We start from the raw sequence: 18,617 nt of genomic DNA, 5'->3' as shown, positions 1-18,617 counted from the left end.
TAAGCCAAACCCGGCCGTTTTTCCCCATAGTTGCGCACGTTGGTTTCTATACAGACTACTAGGAGATCCATCTAATGTATACTCTAGCAGCATTTTAGTCAACCTACTCTGACCTGGTCGGCTACCAGGTGTCATTGTACTCTGGGGGTTGTACACATTCCCTCATTGAGTAGTTCTGAATGTATACTGAACAAAAATATAAACATGCAACCATTTCTAAAATATAAACACATGTAGTGTTGGTCCCATGTGTCTAGAGCTGAAATAAAAACAAATGTTTCATACACAACTTCTCTAAAATGTTGTGTACAAATGTTTGAGCATTTATCCTTTGCCAAGATAATCCATCCACCTGAGAGGTGTGGCATATCAAGAAGCTGATTAAACAGCATGATTCTTACAGGTGCACCTTGTGCTGTGGACAATAAAAGGCCACTTTAAAATGTGCTGTTTTGTCACAACACAATGCCACAGATGTCTCAAGTTCTGAGGGAGCGTGCAATTGGCATGCAGACTGCAGGAATGTCCACCAGAGCTGTTGCCGAGAATTGAATGTTCATTTCTATACCATAAGCTACCTCTGTTGTTTTATAGAATATGGCAGTCGTCCTACCGAATGTCAGCAATTATTTTACTAAATTCTATTGTACCTTTTCAATATACCGACCTATCCTGTCTTGTGGATTAATTTATGGGACTGTCCAACACCAAAACAAAGTCAGCATGACCAAATATCACCACATTAAAATATTTATTAGTCATTTTTACAGAAACATCAAAATGCTTGACAGAGACATTAAGAGGTGCGTAAGGGAAGTCGGGGGAAAGGACGCGAGATCAGTGGAAGAAGTCATGTGTCCATTTAGATTTTCCCAGGGAAACTTCCAGCTTCAATCTGATCGTCCCATTTTGCCACCTTGGAGCGAGAGAGAGAAACTCAGTAAATGTCCCATGGCAGAAAACAAAATGACATAAAAGATGACAATTGAGAAAGGAAGAGGGGGAGTTTGTCTTGAAACTACTAACCAGCCACATCACCTTTAACCTTGCATTACTTGATGACTGGCACCACTGATTTAAATATAAGTCTCTTCAAGGGTACATATACATTAGAGTGTTCAACACTTACTGTAGGGCAGTATGGCCTAGAGAGAACCATTGAACTAGTGACACATACCCAGCTCAAGGGACACAGGCTTTTGTAGACTCTCTGGTACCAGTCACAGGGTGCCACGTCCTGGCCTTTGTCTGACAGAGCCTTGTTACATCTGTGGAAGTCTGGACGAAAGAAGGGAAACATGTGCAATACAACGTCAACTTTAGCATTACCTGCTTTGGTTAAAGCTCAAGTTGAATTCAGCAAGTGCCATGGCAACCACCCACAGTGGGTCTGACTCAAAAGAACATGGGGACTATTATCATTGTAACTACAAGACATATTGAGTGAATGTAATGATAGCCATGTCATGGTGTTTTGGATGATAATCGATGCTGCGGATCTTATTCACAGCGTGTCCAAAACCGACCAACTACCCCTGAGTAGTTCTGACGAAGTGGATTAATTCTTCAAAAACCCTTATTTAAGCATACATTGGTTTAGCATAGAAAATAACTTTGCCGGTGAATGTATGAGATGCCTGAGAGATGTATAAAAGTATTTGAATATCCAGTGTGAATAAGGTCTATTGTTTGAAAGGACAACAGCACCAGAGACATATAGGCCTGGCCTAAACATCTCTGTGTACAGCTCTGAATGGCAAACAAAAAGGTAGAGTGTGGTGGTTATTACCCAGATAATTCTGGAAGCAGTTTCGGGTCTGGTTGGTGTTGGGGAACCGGGCATCAAAAGGAGCCGTTCGGTAGTTCTTGATCTTCTCTTCAATTACGTCAGACATTTTGACTGATTTCAATCTGCAAAACATTCACACTAATCAAAATATTGAATAACACAAATCTCAACCAATTTCCATAATCACTCTATCAACCTTGCCTAAAATGACATTGGAATGCTTGCAATTAGAATCAGGCTATCAGCTTATAGTCCAATTCTACTTCCTTAAACATGGACCCAATTGACATGTCCTAGTGTGATTAATCAGGCTGTAATATACAATTAATATGTATATACAGCCTGAGACATGTGCACAAAATCATGTAAAATGTTCCTTACAAGCTAGAATTAAATTTGAACATATTCAAATGTGAGAATCTTCAGGACAAACCGCAGACAACCGGTAAGGTTCAAAATGTAATTTTATTCAACATTCTGGCTTGTAAATTACATTTATACGATTTTGTCCACAAATGTCTCAGTCTGTATATACACCAATTAATTGTGTACCACAGCCTGATTAATCAGTCAAGACATAAACTAGCTCCAAACCTTGGCCTGCAATAACTGCGCTAATGCCAGTTCACACAAGACCATTTCATTTTTTCCCACTTGTATTTATTCAGGGTAGCCCAATTTAGACCAGGGTCTCATTCACAACGGTGCTCAGAACAAACATAATAATTAAATGAATCAATAAAACGGCAAAATTGTACTTCAGGACACAGCCGCTAGACACACCACATCTTAACAACACAAACAAACCACGACGATCAACCAAAACACTTGCAAAACTCAGTGAATTCCTCCCTCGTCAAACTATTCACTGAGTAAGGTTACAACTAACCACCTAACGTTACAGCTTTTCTACGTCCGACGTAGCTAGCTGGCGCTGGGTACTAGTGCATTGGCAATGTGAATGTCAAAGTACTAGCAAGCTACTTGGCAGATAATGTGTATAGCTAGCTAAACTAGCTATGCTAACTAGACATCCCTATCCAACTAGAGGTAAATGGAAAGTCAAGTAATTTGACTAAATTAGTTTAACATGCAAAACGAGATTGTTAGCCGTCTCACTCTTAATAAACTAGTTCGCTAGCTCATATATATAGTTGGACTAGCACAGGTGTGCTTACAGCAATCTGTAGCTAGCTAACGTTAGTGGTTAGCTGTCTCAAAGCCAAACGGCCACATACACCTATTATTCACTTCTGTATGACTGTTAATGACGACACAACATCGATTGTTCAAAATATCGTGCATCTTAGTTAATGGAACAACAATATTGTATTAGTTAAGAAAGAAGGCCTACCTCTGCGCTAAAAGTCTGATAAACTGACCTCTTGCGGTGTCCTCTGAAGAAGAGCGTCAAAACGCAACGCATGATGGGAGAAGGAACATAGTGTGGCGCACCTGCAAGACAAGCGGCTTCTCTAAGTATTCAAAGACAGCCCACTACTGCCACCTGCTGTAAAAATAAATAAATACAATTAAATAATGATATACAAAATTAAACAAGACCTAAACGATATCAAAGATGGTGAATAAATGAAGATAGGCCGTTTACCATTGGGAAAAAATGGAGAAAGTCACGAAAACGATGGGACGCTTCAATGGGGCAGAAGCCAGTGTGTTGACGTGATTCTGGATGATCAGATAGCGAACGACAAGAAACTGCAATGTTGGAAATCGTAAGTAGCTATTTTTCATATTGTTCTTAATACTATGCCTTGTTTTGAGGTGTTTTGACTGGTTTCATGTCAATGCTAATATGGCACAAAAAAAATCGCGAGTTTGTTTGATGTGTCTGATGATACCATTCAATTTAATCCGTTCCAGCCATTACAACGAGCCTGTCTTCTTATAATTCCTCCCAACAGCCTCCACTGAACTGTAACGATGTACACGGCTCAAAAAAAGAAAGGGAGCACTAAAATAACACATCCTAGATCTGAATGAATGAAATATTCTTATTAAATACTTTTTTCTTTACATAGTTGAATGTGCTGACAGCAAAACCACACAGAAATGATCAATGGAAATCAAATTTATCAACCCATGGAGGTCTGGATTTGGAGTCACACTCAAATTTAAAGTGGAAAACCACACTACAGGCTGATCCAACTTTGATGTAATGTCCTTAAAACAAGTCAAAATGAGGCTCAGTAGTGTGTGTGGCCTCCACGTGCCTGTATGACCTCCCTACAACGCCTGGGCATGCTCCTGATGAGGTGGCGGATGGTCTCCTGAGGGATCTCCTCCCAGACCTGGACTAAAGCATCCGCCAACTCCTGGACAGTCTGTGGTGCAACACACTGTCCAGGAGTGGATGGAGTGAGACATGATGTCCCAGATGTGCTCAATTGGATTCAGGTCTGGGGAACGGGCGGGCCAGTCCATAGCATCAATGCCTTCCTCTTGCAGGAACTGCTGACACACTCCAGCCACATGAGGTCTAGCATTGTCTTGCATTAGGAGGAACCCAGGGCCAACCGCACCAGCATATGGTCTCACAAGGGGTCTGAGGATCTCATCTCGGTACCTAATGGCAGTCAGGCTACCTCTGGCGAGCACATGGAGGGCTGTGCGGCCCCCCCAACAATGCCACCGCCAAACCGGTCAAGCTGGAGGATGTTGCAGGCAGCAGAACGTTCTCCACGGCGTCTCCAGACTCTGCCACGTCTGTCACATGTGCTCAGTGTGAACCTGCTTTCATCTGTGAAGAGCACAGGCCGCCAGTGGCGAATTTGCCAATCTTAGTGTTCTCTAGCAAATGAAAAACGTCCTGCACGGTGTTGAGCTGTAAGCGCAACCCCCACCTGTGGATGTCGGGCCCTCATACCACCCTCATGGAGTCTGTTTCTGACCGTTTGAGCAGACACATGCACATTTGTGGCCTGCTGGAGGTCATTTTGCAGGGCTCTGGCAGTGCTCCTCCTGCTCCTCCTTGCACATAGCGGTCCTGCTGCTGGGTTGTTGCCCTCCTACGGCCTCCTCCACGTCTCCTGATGTACTGGCCTGTCTCCTGGTAGCGCCTCCATGCTCTGGACACTACGCTGACAGACACAGCAAACCTTCTTGCCACAGCTCGCATTGATGTGCCATCCTGGATGAGCTGCACTACCTGAGCCACTTGTGTGGGTTGTAGACTCCGTCTCATGCTACCACTAGAGTGAAAGCACCACCAGCATTCAAAAGTGACCAAAACATCAGCCAGGAAGCATAGGAACTGAGAAGTGGTCTGTGGTGCCCACCTGCAGAACCACTCCTTTATTGAGGGTGTCTTGCTAATTGCCTATAATTTCCACCTGTTATCTATTCCATTTGCACAACAGCATGTGTAATTTATTGTCAATCAGTGTTGCTTCCTAAGTGGACAGTTTGATTTGACAGAAGTGTGATTGACTTGGAGTTACATTGTGTTCTTTAAGTGTTCCCTTTATTTTCTTGAGCAGTGTATTTGAGAGACAACAAGTGCTCAATGTGCAAATGTATTTATGTTTTCAATTAACATTGGAGACGAAATATACACTGACTATACCAAAAGTTAGGAATTACTTCCTAATATTCAGTTTCACCCCCCCCACCCCCTCTTTTTTTTGCCCTCAGAACAGCCTCAATTCATCAAGGTGTCAAAAGCGTTCCACAGGGATGATGGCCCATGTTTGCTCCAATGCTTCCCACGGTTGTCAAATTGGGTGGACGTCCTTTGGGTTAGGGTTAGGTTTAAAATGAGATTTTAAGAAGAGAAAATTGTCATTCAAAAGGCACTCGCACATCTGAGCTATCTTTGTTGCAGGTGCAAGGTAACAGTTGAATAAGATGAGAAAAAGAAGAAACCCCTACACTGCTCTTTAATACGCTTTACGTATCGGCCTCAAGGCCTTCGTCAGAGCTTAATAAAGAGTAGTGATACTAGCAAGAACAGTGTGCGGGTTTCATCTTTTTTTCTCAAGAAGATGAATTGTAGAAATGGGCGGGGTTTATGACTGTGGCTGTGGTAGCTAGTGATGATGCCTAAAAACAGGCCACTTCGATACGGGACTACCTAAAGCTATGACCGGAAGTGACTTTTCGTAGCAGGTTAGAGAGCATTTTCGCTAACCTCAACCTAATTCTCCTAACCATGCTAATAAAACTTGAAACGTACATCTCCTGACCTGCTGCATTAGTTTTCCTAACCTGCGACTAAAAAGTCACTTCTGGTCATATCAGAATCGAAGTGGCGTGTTTTTAAGGAATCTCCCTTCGATACAGCTATGACTGGAAGTTACTTTTCTTAGCAGGTTAGGAGAGCATTTTCTCTGACCCTGACCCTTTTCTTAACCGTAACCTAATTGGATAGACCATAAGCTGTCTTTTAAAAAGCATGTTGATGAGTAAGTTAAAGTAACTGTCCAGTGAAAATCTCACTTTTAAAAGTTCCTATTCTGTTAACTCGTACCCAAATAATGTGGTTGAACCCACATCAAACTTGTATCTCAAAGCAGCGGTCTACTTGCATGAATATTTTTAATGACCGGTATACGCCCACACCATTCTGTTGTTGGGGTACACCCATACCATTCCAACACAGAAAAGATGCTTTTTAGACTGGATGCTTTTTAGACTGGATGCTTTTTAGACTAGATGCCTCTCATGCAATTCAAAATATTTATCGAGGACTTATTTGTTGAGGAATGTGATTGTTTTTCTTGAATGTGTATGTAATTTTGTATTTTTGTATTCCCTTGTATTTTATATTTTGTAAAATGTGTGAAATTGCAAAATGCAGGGCTCCATTGTGAAAGAGGCCTTCAGTGTTTGTTCACAATTACATTGTTTACAAACAATGGAGTAAAACAAGCTTATATTTTGGGTTCTGATGGGGTATGACAGTTGAGCTCATGAGGCATTCATAAGTTACAATGGCTTCACAAAGTATTCATACCCCTTGACTTATTCCACATTTTGTTCTGTTACAGTCTGAATTCCAAATGGATGAAATCAATTTTTCTCTCACCTATCTACACACAATACCCCATAATGACAAAGTGAAAACATCATTTTTTTTGGTGCACATTTATTGAAAATGAAATACAGAAATATCTCATTTACTTATTCACACCACTGAGTCAATACATGTTAGAATCACCTTTGGCAGCGATTACAGCTGTGAGTCTTTCTGGCTAAGTTGATAAGAGCTATGCAAACCTGGATTGTGCAATATTTGCCCATTGTTCTTTTCAAAATTCTTCAAGCTCTGTCAAATTGGTTAGACATCGCTAGACAACCATTTTCAAGTCTTGCCATAGATATTCAAGCAGATTTAATTCAAAACTGTAACTCGGCCATTCGGGAACATTCACTGTCCTCTTGGTAAGCAACTCCAGTGTAGATTTGGCCTTGTGTTTTAGGTTATTGTCCTGCTGAAAGCTGAATTCATCTCCCAGTGTCTGGTGGAAAGCAGACTCAACCAGGTTTTCTTCTAGGATTTTGCCTGTGCTTAGCTCCATTACATTTATGAACAATTACAAACATACACATAACATGATTCAACCACCACTATGCTTTAAAATATGGAGAGTGGTACTCAGTAATATTGTTGTATTGGATTTTCCCCAAACATAACACTTTGTATTCAGGACAAAAAGTAAATTGCTTTGCCACATTTCCTGCGGTATTACTTTAGTGCCTTGTTGCAAACAGGATGCATGTTTTGGAATATTCTGTGCAGGCCTCCTTCTTTTGAATTAGGTTAGTATTGTGGAGTAACTACAATGTGGTTGATCCATCCTGAGTTTTCTCCTATCACAGCCATTAAACTCTGTAACTGTTTTAAAGTCACCTCATGGTGAAACCCCTGAGCAGTTTCTTTCCTCTCTGTATCTTTGTAGTGACTGGGTGTATTGATATAAAATCCAAAGTGTAATTAATAACTAAACCATGCTCAAAGGGATATTCATTGTCTGCTTTTATATATATATATTTTTATCAACCAATAGGCAGTGGCGTGTATTCATGGTTGCCAAGGGAAGCCAGGTTTCCCCCAAAAAAGCTACCAATTAAAAAATAATAATAATGTATGTAAATAATGTATCTTTCGTCTCTGTGTTTCATTAATTTCCTTAAATTCGCAAGAGGCTGAATGTACACTAAACAGTGCCTTCGGAAAGTATTCAGACCACTTCACTTTTTCCACACTTTGTTACGTTACAGCCTTATTCTAAAATTGATTAAATAAAACATTTTCCTCATCAATCTACACACAATACCCAGTAATGTCAAAGCGAAAAACAGGTTTTTAGAAATGTTTAAAACAAAAACAGACCTTATTTAACAGAATAATTCAGATCCTTTGCTATGAGACTCGAAATTGAGCTCAGGTGCATCCTGTTTCCATTGATTATCCTTGAGATGTTTCCACAACTTGATTGGAGACCACCTGTGGTCAATTCAATTGATTGGACATGATTTGGAAAGGCACACACCTGTCCAAATAAGGTCCCACAGTTGTCAGAGCAAAAACCAAGCCGTGATTTTGATGGAATTGTCTGTAGAGCTCCTGGACAGGATTGTGTCGAGGCACAGATCTGGGGAAGGGTACCAAACATTTCTACAGAATTGAAGGACCCCAAGAACACAGTGGCGTCCATCATTCTTAAATGGAAGAAGTTTGGAAACACCAGGACTCTTCCTAGAGGTGGCTGCCTGACCAAACTGAGCAATTTGGGCCTTGGCGAGGGAGGTGAACAAGAACCCGATGGTCACTCTGACAGAGCTCCAGAGTTCCAATCAGGCCTCTATGGTAGAATGGCCTGATGGAAGCCACTCCTCAGTAAAAGGCACATGACAGCCCGCTTGTAGTTGCCCCAAAGTTACCTAAAGGATTCTCAGAACATGAGAAACAAGATCCTCTGGTCTGATGAAGTCAAGACTGAACTCTGGTCAGGATTGAGGGAAATATGAGCGGAGCAAAGTACAGAGAGATCATTGATGAAAACCTGCTCCAGAGTACTCAGGACCTCAGACTGGGGCGAAGGTTATACCTTCCAAAAGGACAATGACCCTAAGCACACCGCCAAGACAACACAGGAGTGGCTTCGGGATAAGTCTCTGAATGTCCTTGAGTGGCCCAGCCAGAGCCCGTTCTTGAACCCAATGGAACATCTCTGGAGAGACCTGAAAATAAATGTGCTAAAGTAAAGTGAAGTGTCTGAATACTGATGTAAATGTTATATTTTTTAAATCTATTTTGAATACATCTTTACAACACACCTGTTTTTGCTTTGTCATCATGGGGTATTGTGTGTAGATTGATGAGGGGAAAAAACGATTTAATACATTTTAGATTAAGGCTGTAACGTAACAATGTGGAAAAAGTGAAGGGGTCTGAATACTTTCCGAATGCTCTGTGTAAGCAAAAGTATGTGGATACCCCTTCAAATTAGTGGATTTGGCTGTTTCAGCCACACCGTTGCTGATAGGTATATAACATTTGAGTACACTGCCATGCAATCTCCATAGACAAACACTGGCTGTAGAATGGCCTTGCTCAAGAGCTCAGTGACTTTAAACGTGGCACTGTCATAGGATGCCACCTTTCCAACAAGTCAGTTTGTCTAATTTCTGCCCTACTAGAGCTGCCCCGGTCAACTATAAGTGCTGTTATTGTGAAGTAGAAACGTCTAGGAGCAACCACGGCTCAGCCACAAAGTGGTTGGCCGCACATGCTCACAGAAAGGGACCGACGAGTGCTGAACTGCGTAGCACGTAAAAATCGTCTGTCCTCGGTTGCAACACCCACTATCGAGTTCCAAACTGCTTCTAGAACCAATGTTCTCTGGAGTGATGAATCACGCTTCACCATCTGGCAGTCCAACGGACAAATCTGGGTTTGTTGGATGCCAGGAGAACTCTACTTGCCCCAATGCATAGAGCCAATTTTAAAGTTTGGTGGAGGAGGAATAATGGTCTGGGGCTCTCAGTGAGGTTGAATAGAAACTGTAGGAATTCCTGGCCTGGAGAAAGAGAGAAAATTATGAATAGTTACAATTGGAAATGTTTGCATGCCTTACTATTAGTTCATGTGCTTGGTTATTCAAACTTTCTGGAGCAAACTAGAATATCAGTTGGAATTTATTTCCATATCTTTTTCAAGGATGCTCAAATACATTCATATTTTGTTTTGTTTTAAAGACATCTCTTCTACTTTAGCCCATTCTGGATTGCTTACTTCGGTCATATTGTGCTACCTCTAATCTCTCCAAGTGGGCAGATAAATAATCATTTGAGAGCCTAACCGATTGTACATAGTTTAATCTATATTATCGGACGATATTAGCCTTTTACCGACATATTGATATTGGACGATGATTCCACCGAAAACCAATATTCAATAAATGGGATGGAAAAAAGTGAATCTCATGCTTATCTGAACACAAGGGCCCATTCTCATCATTGCCACAATGTAAGAAGTCAACATTTGTGGCAATTTAGGAGAACTTGGTGTGGAAAAATGTCACTTTAATTTCCCTGCTGTAAAAACTAAATCGGCAAATATATCGGTATTGGTAAGTTTTGTCCCACAAAAAATATGACTCGTTGTCGGACCCCAAAGAAAACATATAGGTTGGGCTCTACCTTCTATGAACCACCAGTGTTATTAAGTGTTAGTAGTACTTGTATAAGATATACACCTATAGCATGTCTCATAGCTAGTCTAACAATTCACTATAGAGTGCTAGAATCACTTTAAGAAAATGGGTGAGAAACAGAATCAATTATAAACAAAAAATTATATTTCAGAATCCCCAAAATGCTGGTCAATTAAATTGGATTTCAAATATATACAGGAACTTCCTCAATACATGGTAAAATGAAGAGGGAGAAAAACAGTGTTCCATTGGTTGTTAAGTGTCAATGGTCATACTGTATCTCACAGGATAAAGCACCCGAGCGAAAGAAACAGCACCCCTCTGTCTCAGTATGTGTAGCGTATCTACAGTTGAAGTAGGAGGTTTACATACACCTTAGCCAAGTACATTTAAACTCAGTTTTTCACAATTCCTGACATTTAATCCTAGTAAAAATTCACCGTCTTAGATCAATTAGGATCACCACTTTATTTTAAAAATGTGAAATGTCAGAATAATAGTAGAGAGAATGATTTATTTCAGCTTTAATTTCTTTCATCACATTCCCAGTGGGTCAGAAGTTTACATACGCTCAATTAGTTTTGGCAGCATTGCCTTTAAATTGTTTAGCTTGGGTCAAACGTTTCGGGTAGCCTTCCACAAGCTTCCCACAATAAGTTGTGTAAATTGTGATCCACTCCTCCTGACAGAGCTGGTGTAACTGAGTCAGGTCTGTAGGCATGCTTGCTCGCACACGCTTTTTTAGGTCTACCCACACATTTTCTATAGGATTGAGGTCAGGGCTTTGTGATGGCCACTCCAATACCTTGACTTTGTTGTCCTTAAGCCATTTTGCCATAACTTTGGAAGTATGCTTGGGGTCATTGTCCATTTGGAAGACCCATTTGCAACCAAGCTTTAAGTCCATGACTGATGTCTTGAGATGTTGCTTCAATATATCCACATCATTTTCTTTCCTCATGATGCCATCTATTTTGTGAAGTGCACCAGTCCCTCCTGCAGCAAACACCCACAACATGATGCTGCCACCCCCGTGCTTCACGGTTGGGACAGTGTTCTTCGGCTTGCAAGCCTCCCCCTTTTTCCTCCAAACATAACGATGGACATTATGGCCAAACAGTTCTATTTTTGTTTCATCAGACCAGAGGACATTTCTCCAAAAAGTACGATCTTTGTCCCCATGTGCAGTTGCAACCCGTAGTCTGGCTTTTTCATGGCTGTTTTAGAGCAGTGGCTTCTTCCTTGCTGAGGAGCCTTTCAGGTTATGTCGAAAAAGGACTCGTTTTACTGTGGATATAGATACTTTTGTACCTGTTTCCTCCAGCATCTTCACAAGGTCCTTTGCTGTTGTTCTGGAATTGATTTGCACTTTTTGCACCAAAGTACGTTCATCTCTAGGAGACAGAATGCATCTCCTTCCTGAGCGTCATGATGACTGAGTGGTCCCATGGTGTTTATACTTGCGTACTATTGTTTGTACAAATGAACGTGGTACCTTCAGGCGTTTGGAAATTGCTCCCAAGGGGGAACCAGTCTTGTGGAGGTCTTGGCTGATTTCTTTTGATTTTCCCATGATGTCATGCAAAGAGGCACTGAGTTAGGTAGGCCTTGAAATACATCCACATGTACACCTCAAATTGACTCAAATGTTGTCAATTAGCCTATCAGAAGCTTCTAAAGCCATGACATAATTTTCTGGAATTTTCCAAGCTGTTTAAAGGCACAGTCAACTTCGTGTATGTAAACGTACAGTTACAGTGAATTATAAGTGAAATAACCTGGCTGTAAACAATTGTTGTACACAATTGTTGGAAAAATTACTTGTGTCATGCACAAAGTAGATGTCCTAACTGACTGGAAGGACATTGACCTCATCCCGTCAGTTGAGGATGCCTGGTCATTCTTTAAAAGTAACTTCCTCACCATTTTAGATAAGCATGCTCCGTTCAAAAAATGCAGAACTAAGAACAGATATAGCCCTTGGTTCACTCCAGACCTGACTGCCCTCGACCAGCACAAAAACATCCTGTGGCGGACTGCAATAGCATCGAATAGTCCCCGCGATATGCAACTGTTCAGGGAAGTCAGGAACCAATAAACGCAGTCAGTCAAGCTAAGGCCAGCTTCTTCAGGCAGAAATTTGCATCAGAACTCCAAAAAGTTCTGGGACACTGTGAAGTCCATGGAGAACAAGAGCACCTCCTCCCAGCTGCCCACTGCACTGAGGCAAGGTAACACGGTCACCACGATAAATCCATGATTATCGAAAACTTCAACAAGCATTTCTTAACGGCTGGCCATGCCTTCCGCCTGGCTACTCCAACCTCGGCCAACAGCTCCGCCCCCCCCCGCAGCTACTCGCCCAAGCCTCTCCAGGTTCTCCTTTACCCAAATCCAGATAGCAGATGTTCTGAAAGAGCTGCAAAACCTGGACCCGTACAAATCAGCTGGGCTTGACAATCTGGACCCTCTATTTCTGAAACTATCTGCCGCCATTGTCGCAACCCCTATTACCAGCCTGTTCAACCTCTCTTTCATATCGTCTGAGATCCCCAAGGATTGAAAGCTGCCGCAGTCATCCCCCTCTTCAAAGGGGGAGACACCCTGGACCCAAACTGTTACAGACCTATATCCATCCTGCCCTGCCTATCTAAGGTCTTCGAAAGCCAACTCAACAAACAGGTCACTGACCATCTCGAATCCCACCGTACCTTCTCCGCTGTGCAATCTGGTTTCCGAGCCGGTCACGGGTGCACCTCAGCCACGCTCAAGGTACTAAACGATATCATAACCGCCATCGATAAAAGACAGTACTGTGCAGCCGTCTTCATCGACCTTGCCAAGGCTTTCGACTCTGTCAATCACCATATTCTTATCGGCAGACTCAGTAGCCTCGGTTTTTCGGATGACTGCCTTGCCTGGTTCACCAATTACTTAGCAGACAGAGTTCAGTGTGTCAAATCGGAGGGCATGCTGTCCGGTCCTCTGGCAGTCTCTATGGGGGTGCCACAGGGTTCAATCCTCGGGCCGACTCTTTTCTCTGTTTATATCAATGATGTTGCTCTTGCTGCGGGCGATTCCCCTGATCCATCTCTACGCAGACGACACCATTCTATATACTTCCGGCCCGTCCTTGGACACTGTGCTATCTAACCTCCAAACGAGCTTCAATGCCATACAACACTCCTTCCGTGGCCTCCAACTGCTCTTAAACGCTAGTAAAACCAAATGCATGCTTTTCAACCGTTCGCTGCCTGCACCCGCACGCCTGACCAGCATCACCACCCTGGATGGTTCCGACCTTGAATATGTGGACATCTATAAATACCTAGGTATCTGGTTAGACTGTAAACTCTCCTTCCAGACTCATATCAAACATCTCCAATCGAAAATCAAATCAAGAGTCGGCTTTCTATTCCGCAACAAAGCCTCCTTCACTCGCGCCGCCAAACTTACCCTAGTAAAACTGACTATCCTACCGATCCTCAACTTCGGCGATGTCATCTACAAAATTGCTTCCAACACTCTACTCAGGAAACTGGATGCAGTTTATCACAGTGCCATCCGTTTTGTCACTAAAGCACCTTATACCACCCACCACTGCGACTTGTATGCTCTAGTCGGCTGGCCCTCGCTACATATTCGTCGCCAGACCCACTGGCTCCAGGTCATCTACAAGTCCATGCTAGGTAAAGCTCCGCCTTATCTCAGTTCACTGGTCACGATGGCAACACCCATCCGTAGCACGCGCTCCAGCAGGTGTATCTCACTGATCATCCCTAAAGCCAACACCTCATTTGGCCGCCTTTCGTTCCAGTTCTCTGCTGCCTGTGACTGGAACGAATTGCAAAAATCACTGAAGTTGGAGACTTTTATCTCCCTCACCAACTTCAAACATCTGCTATCTGAGCAGCTAACCGATCGCTGCAGCTGTACATAGTCTATCGGTAAATAGCCCACCCATTTTTACCTACCTCATCCCCATACTGTTTTTATTTATTTACTTTTCTGCTCTTTTGCACACCAATATCTCTACCTGTACATGACCATCTGATCATTTATCACTCCAGTGTTAATCTGCAAAATTGTAATTATTTGCCTACCTCCTCATGCCTTTTGCACACAATGTATATAGACTCCCCTTTTTTTTCCTACTGTGTTATTGACTTGTTAATTGTTTACTCCATGTGTAACTCTGTGTTGTCTGTTCACACTGCTATGCTTTATCTTGGCCAGGTCGCAGTTGCAAATGAGAACTTGTTCTCAACTAACCTACCTGGTTAAATAAAGGTGAAATAAAAAAAATAAAAAAATAAAACTTGCCAAAACTATAGTTAGCTGTAGCTAGATGTAGTATGCTAATGTTAACTAGCTGGCCTGACGTTTCGTTGTCCATAGGCTAGCGAGCAAGTATTTTAGCCAGGTAGCGTAGGACAGTATGACTGTATGACAGAGTCATAGACCATGTAGGCAACATGAAAGAGGAGGATGGCAGTTGCATCTCTCTACAAGTAGGGTGAGTCAAATGTTTTGTCTACTTGCACGGGCACGCACACACACACAAATCATTTCCATGGACATCCACATTGTATTTAGTTTACATTGATTGGATTAAAGAGTTTTTGGTATCTTTTAGTTGTCACTGTATTAGACTAAGCATAGGTGATTAGATTATGTTGAAATGGTGCTGGAATAGTGGAGGTATCTCTGTGTTTTTTTGCGACTTCTGGTAACTCTCCGTGGTTCTAAATGAATCGTAGTTTAGTAGTCTGAAATTTTCAGAACCATTACCTTGTTTGACCATGGGGCGGCAGGGTAGCCTAGTGGTTAGAGCGTTGGACTAGTAACCGGAAGGTGGCAAGCTCGAACCCCCGAGCTGACAAGGTACAAATCTGTTGTTCTGCCCCTGAACAGGCAGTTAACCCACTGTTCCTAGGCCGTCATTGAAAATAAGAATTTGTTCTTTACTGACTTGCCTAGTTAAATAAAATAAAAATAAATGCTGTGAGAAATTGTTTGTTATATGCTAAATGTTTGTTGACTTCTCCGGACAGATTTTGCTCTCCGATTTTGTAATGAAACAAATGTATGGTGGAATTTATTCACAACAAAAAAATGAAAAAATCAGGGTCCCAAGAATCAATGGGTTTATATAATTAATTTAAAAGTCCCAAAATGGATGTAGGCTAGCAATTTTATGGCAACTTTATTTTCAGTTGTAGATACATTGCATAATTACCAATTAGGCCCACAAAAGACACATTGGATTTTTCATGCAATCATACTGCACTGACTGTGGCTACCCTAACCTCACACTATCTCAGAAGAGGAGAGGGGAATGTCACTGCAGGGTGCCCTGGGTCCTCTCACAGATGGTCTTCAGGCTGTTCTTACACGTGGTGGCGTACCAACCGGCCCTGTGGCTGTCTCCTTGCGACAGCCAGGCACACAGCTCTCTGGTGTCCCCCTTCTCTGGCTCGTGATACCAAGAAATATCCCAAAACCTGTAGAGGTAGGAGTCTCCATCAGTTTGACTTTTTTTTAAACAAAATGACCATGTACATTTGGTTACTCTGTCAAATAACCATCAATGCAGAATAATGCATCAGGTACTTATAGGAAATGGACGTATGGAAATAAATATGCTCTCTTCATGACCTTAACTAGGGACCTCATACAGTAAGTATCCTCATCTGATACTGACATTTGAGGTAATGTAATCACAGTAATGCAGTCTCGAGTGTCGATACAGGACACCACGCCAAACGATAGACTTGAGATCCAAACTCAATTTTCTGGACGATATTTCTATCCATTTACGGGACCTTTATTTTTTTTTTAGCTCAAGACTACCTTCAGAGGCAAATCTTCTGTAACTATAAGTTACCCTTTTTCCACCGGGGAGATGTCCACCCAGTGCCAGCCCCGCCTGGGATACCATTCTTCAGGCCGATCCAGTAGGAGTCTCCCTGGCTCAGCTCCTTGGCTCTCTTCCACGGGAAGATCTGAGAAAAATGCAACACTCAGATGGAGGCCTCAAATAGACACGGCCCCACATTTTCGTAGAACTCCTAAATCTATTATTAACTTTAACTGAGGGTGTCAAATGTGATGTATTACACAGTGAATGCAATGAGTCTAAACATTCATGACCTGACCTTATAGATTATGTTCGTGTCTGTGTTAGGTCCACTGTATACTGTATAAAGGAATACCACAGCTTTGAGTGATAGGGCAGCCTATATATTGCTAATATTTCCAAGTAATTCTCAGTAAATCTCAGTTCTCTATTTACCTCCAAAGCTCAGGACTTTTTGAGGATTTCGATTTGTCATGATATAGGTTCTAAATCATCTCTTGATTCAAAAGGGATCCACATTTGAGATGCAAATGAATACAGAATTGAGAAATAGGCTACAATGCAGTCCTCCAAAGAAACCTTAACGTATGCAGGTATCATTGGGTGATGGGGTTCATGGCTCTCTCATACTTGCTCCTCCTCACTCTTCACCATGGCAAGGTTGCCCCCTACAGACAAGCAGTGGTACTGGCTGGAGATCCAGTTCTGTCTCTCCTGGGTGTAGAGGCAGCATCTCTCCCGAAAAGACTCCCATCCCCCTGGGCACGGCCTGCACTCACGCTCTGTGAAACAAGATTACGCCAGAGGTTACTCAGGGGTAATGGTGAACAGGGGTGAAACAGGTTCCCTATGTAAAATAGGTTTTTCAATCTCTGTATCATCACCTGTATAAATACAATATTTCCTAAATATATCAATAAAAAATACTCTTAAAACCATCAAGCGGGGATTGTTTATGGTGGTACATGTCTACATCGACTAATCTGATACTAGCTAAAGTGATGCTGTTATTAGGATGCCAGGCCTAGCGCATAGGCCTAGTGTGATGCTACCCAATTTTCACGACTCTTGTCATTGTCAGCCATTTTGGAATTTTAAGTTGATCCTGGTTATCCTTCATCATCTTTTCTCTGTCAGTCTTAACAGTTTATTGGATTAGAGTATTTTTTCCCCCAGATAAAAACAACCTAAATGTCTGTGCTCACCACTGGGGGGTGGTGACAGGACTGTACAGGTTGAGTGTTGGGTACTTGTGGAAGAGGAGGACGTAGGAGTTGTTCAGGGTGTTCAGCTTCTGAGTCAGGTCTTTGAGTCTGACCCACGCGACCCCTTTGCCATGGATACAAAAAAAGTGAGGATGAGGTAGCAGAGAGAGCCAATTTAAAGGTCAAGTTAGGGTTAAAACCTCAAGTCTTGACCGTCCATAACAATGTAAATCAGTGGACTCCTATTTCTGACCCCTGAATCTTTTTAATAAAAAAATATGAGCTAATGAAACTCACAGTAGAAGGTCTGTAGGAGTGTGGCCACAGTCAGCAGAAAACAGCAGGGCAAGGTAATGTGATAACTGTCTGTACTGTGTATGCCACCAATCTGAGAGGGGGAAATATTTCAGCCACATACAGTAATGTCAGTATAAACATGATGCATACTAAAAAAGTATAGCATTATGCTTTTTAGACATCAAACATGCAATAATCTGAACTTGATCTTGATGTTATTTCTTTGGATAAAATGTGCTATAATTTTATGATAATGGGATCACCTCTCACTGTTGACCCCTCCATCTTTTTAGGATGTAGCTGGCCCGGTTCAGACGCCCCCATTCTCTCCTGGTCTTATGACTCCCATTCCCCCAGAGCAGTGGGAGACTGCTGGAGGCTGAAAATAGATCCAGCTCTCATGAGTTCCAATTCACAAATGAGCTTTGAGACAGTATGTCACCCTTAGCTTCATGCAAAGTACATTTGATAGCAAAACCTGTCAGGCTGGAGAAGTTTTGATTATGACCAAATACCCTTATTCAATTGTGTTGTTTGTGGACAACTTTATGTAGCTTGTGGTGACATTTCTGTTTAGAATATGCGTGGTTGCCCAGGGACCGGTTACCCAAAAGCATCTCAGGATCCTATGGTTCTAAAGATGAGCGTAGCCTTAAGATGTTTTTGAGGAAACCTGGCCCTAGTCTGTAAGTGTTGTCTTGGTCAGACCAATTCAATATGGCACCCAGAATAAAGATGTCAGCAAACAGTATCTAGGTCATAACGGAACGCAATGTACAGCCCCAAGA

General features: G+C 42.2%; 1 protein-coding gene across 2 annotated transcripts; it reads right to left on the bottom strand.

The window, feature by feature from the left end:
* Nucleotides 1–734: 734 nt before the first annotated feature.
* Nucleotides 735–3,285, bottom strand: LOC112229851 (cytochrome c oxidase subunit 6B1). Of its 2 annotated transcripts, none has more exons than XM_024395941.2 (4): nt 3,172–3,285; nt 1,790–1,911; nt 1,178–1,278; nt 735–916 (listed from the first exon to the last, which is right to left on the bottom strand). In XM_024395941.2, the coding sequence occupies exons 1-4, from the start codon at nt 3,213–3,215 to the stop codon at nt 863–865; spliced, it is 321 nt and encodes a 106-aa protein (XP_024251709.1). In that variant the 5' UTR covers nt 3,216–3,285; the 3' UTR covers nt 735–862. The 2 variants fall into 2 exon arrangements, with proteins under 2 accessions (XP_024251709.1, XP_024251710.1); XM_024395942.2 differs by having other exon boundaries at nt 3,144–3,263.
* Between the last annotated feature and the right edge of the window lie 15,332 nt (nt 3,286–18,617).

Source organism: Oncorhynchus tshawytscha, linkage group LG31 (assembly GCF_018296145.1).
Source record: "Oncorhynchus tshawytscha isolate Ot180627B linkage group LG31, Otsh_v2.0, whole genome shotgun sequence".
NCBI classification, from domain to species: Eukaryota; Metazoa; Chordata; class Actinopteri; order Salmoniformes; family Salmonidae; genus Oncorhynchus; species Oncorhynchus tshawytscha.
This window is presented reverse-complemented; position numbering and strand designations above follow the sequence as displayed.

Coding starts and splice junctions, on each gene's coding strand:
- LOC112229851 (XM_024395941.2), bottom strand. CDS start 3,215: ATGCGTTGCGTTTTGACGCTCTTCTTCAGAGGACACCGCAAGAG. Junction 1,912..3,171: donor TTCAGAGGACACCGCAAGAG/GTCAGTTTATCA, acceptor AATGTTTTGCAG/ATTGAAATCAGTCAAAATGT. Junction 1,279..1,789: donor CTGCTTCCAGAATTATCTGG/GTAATAACCACC, acceptor TCTTTCGTCCAG/ACTTCCACAGATGTAACAAG.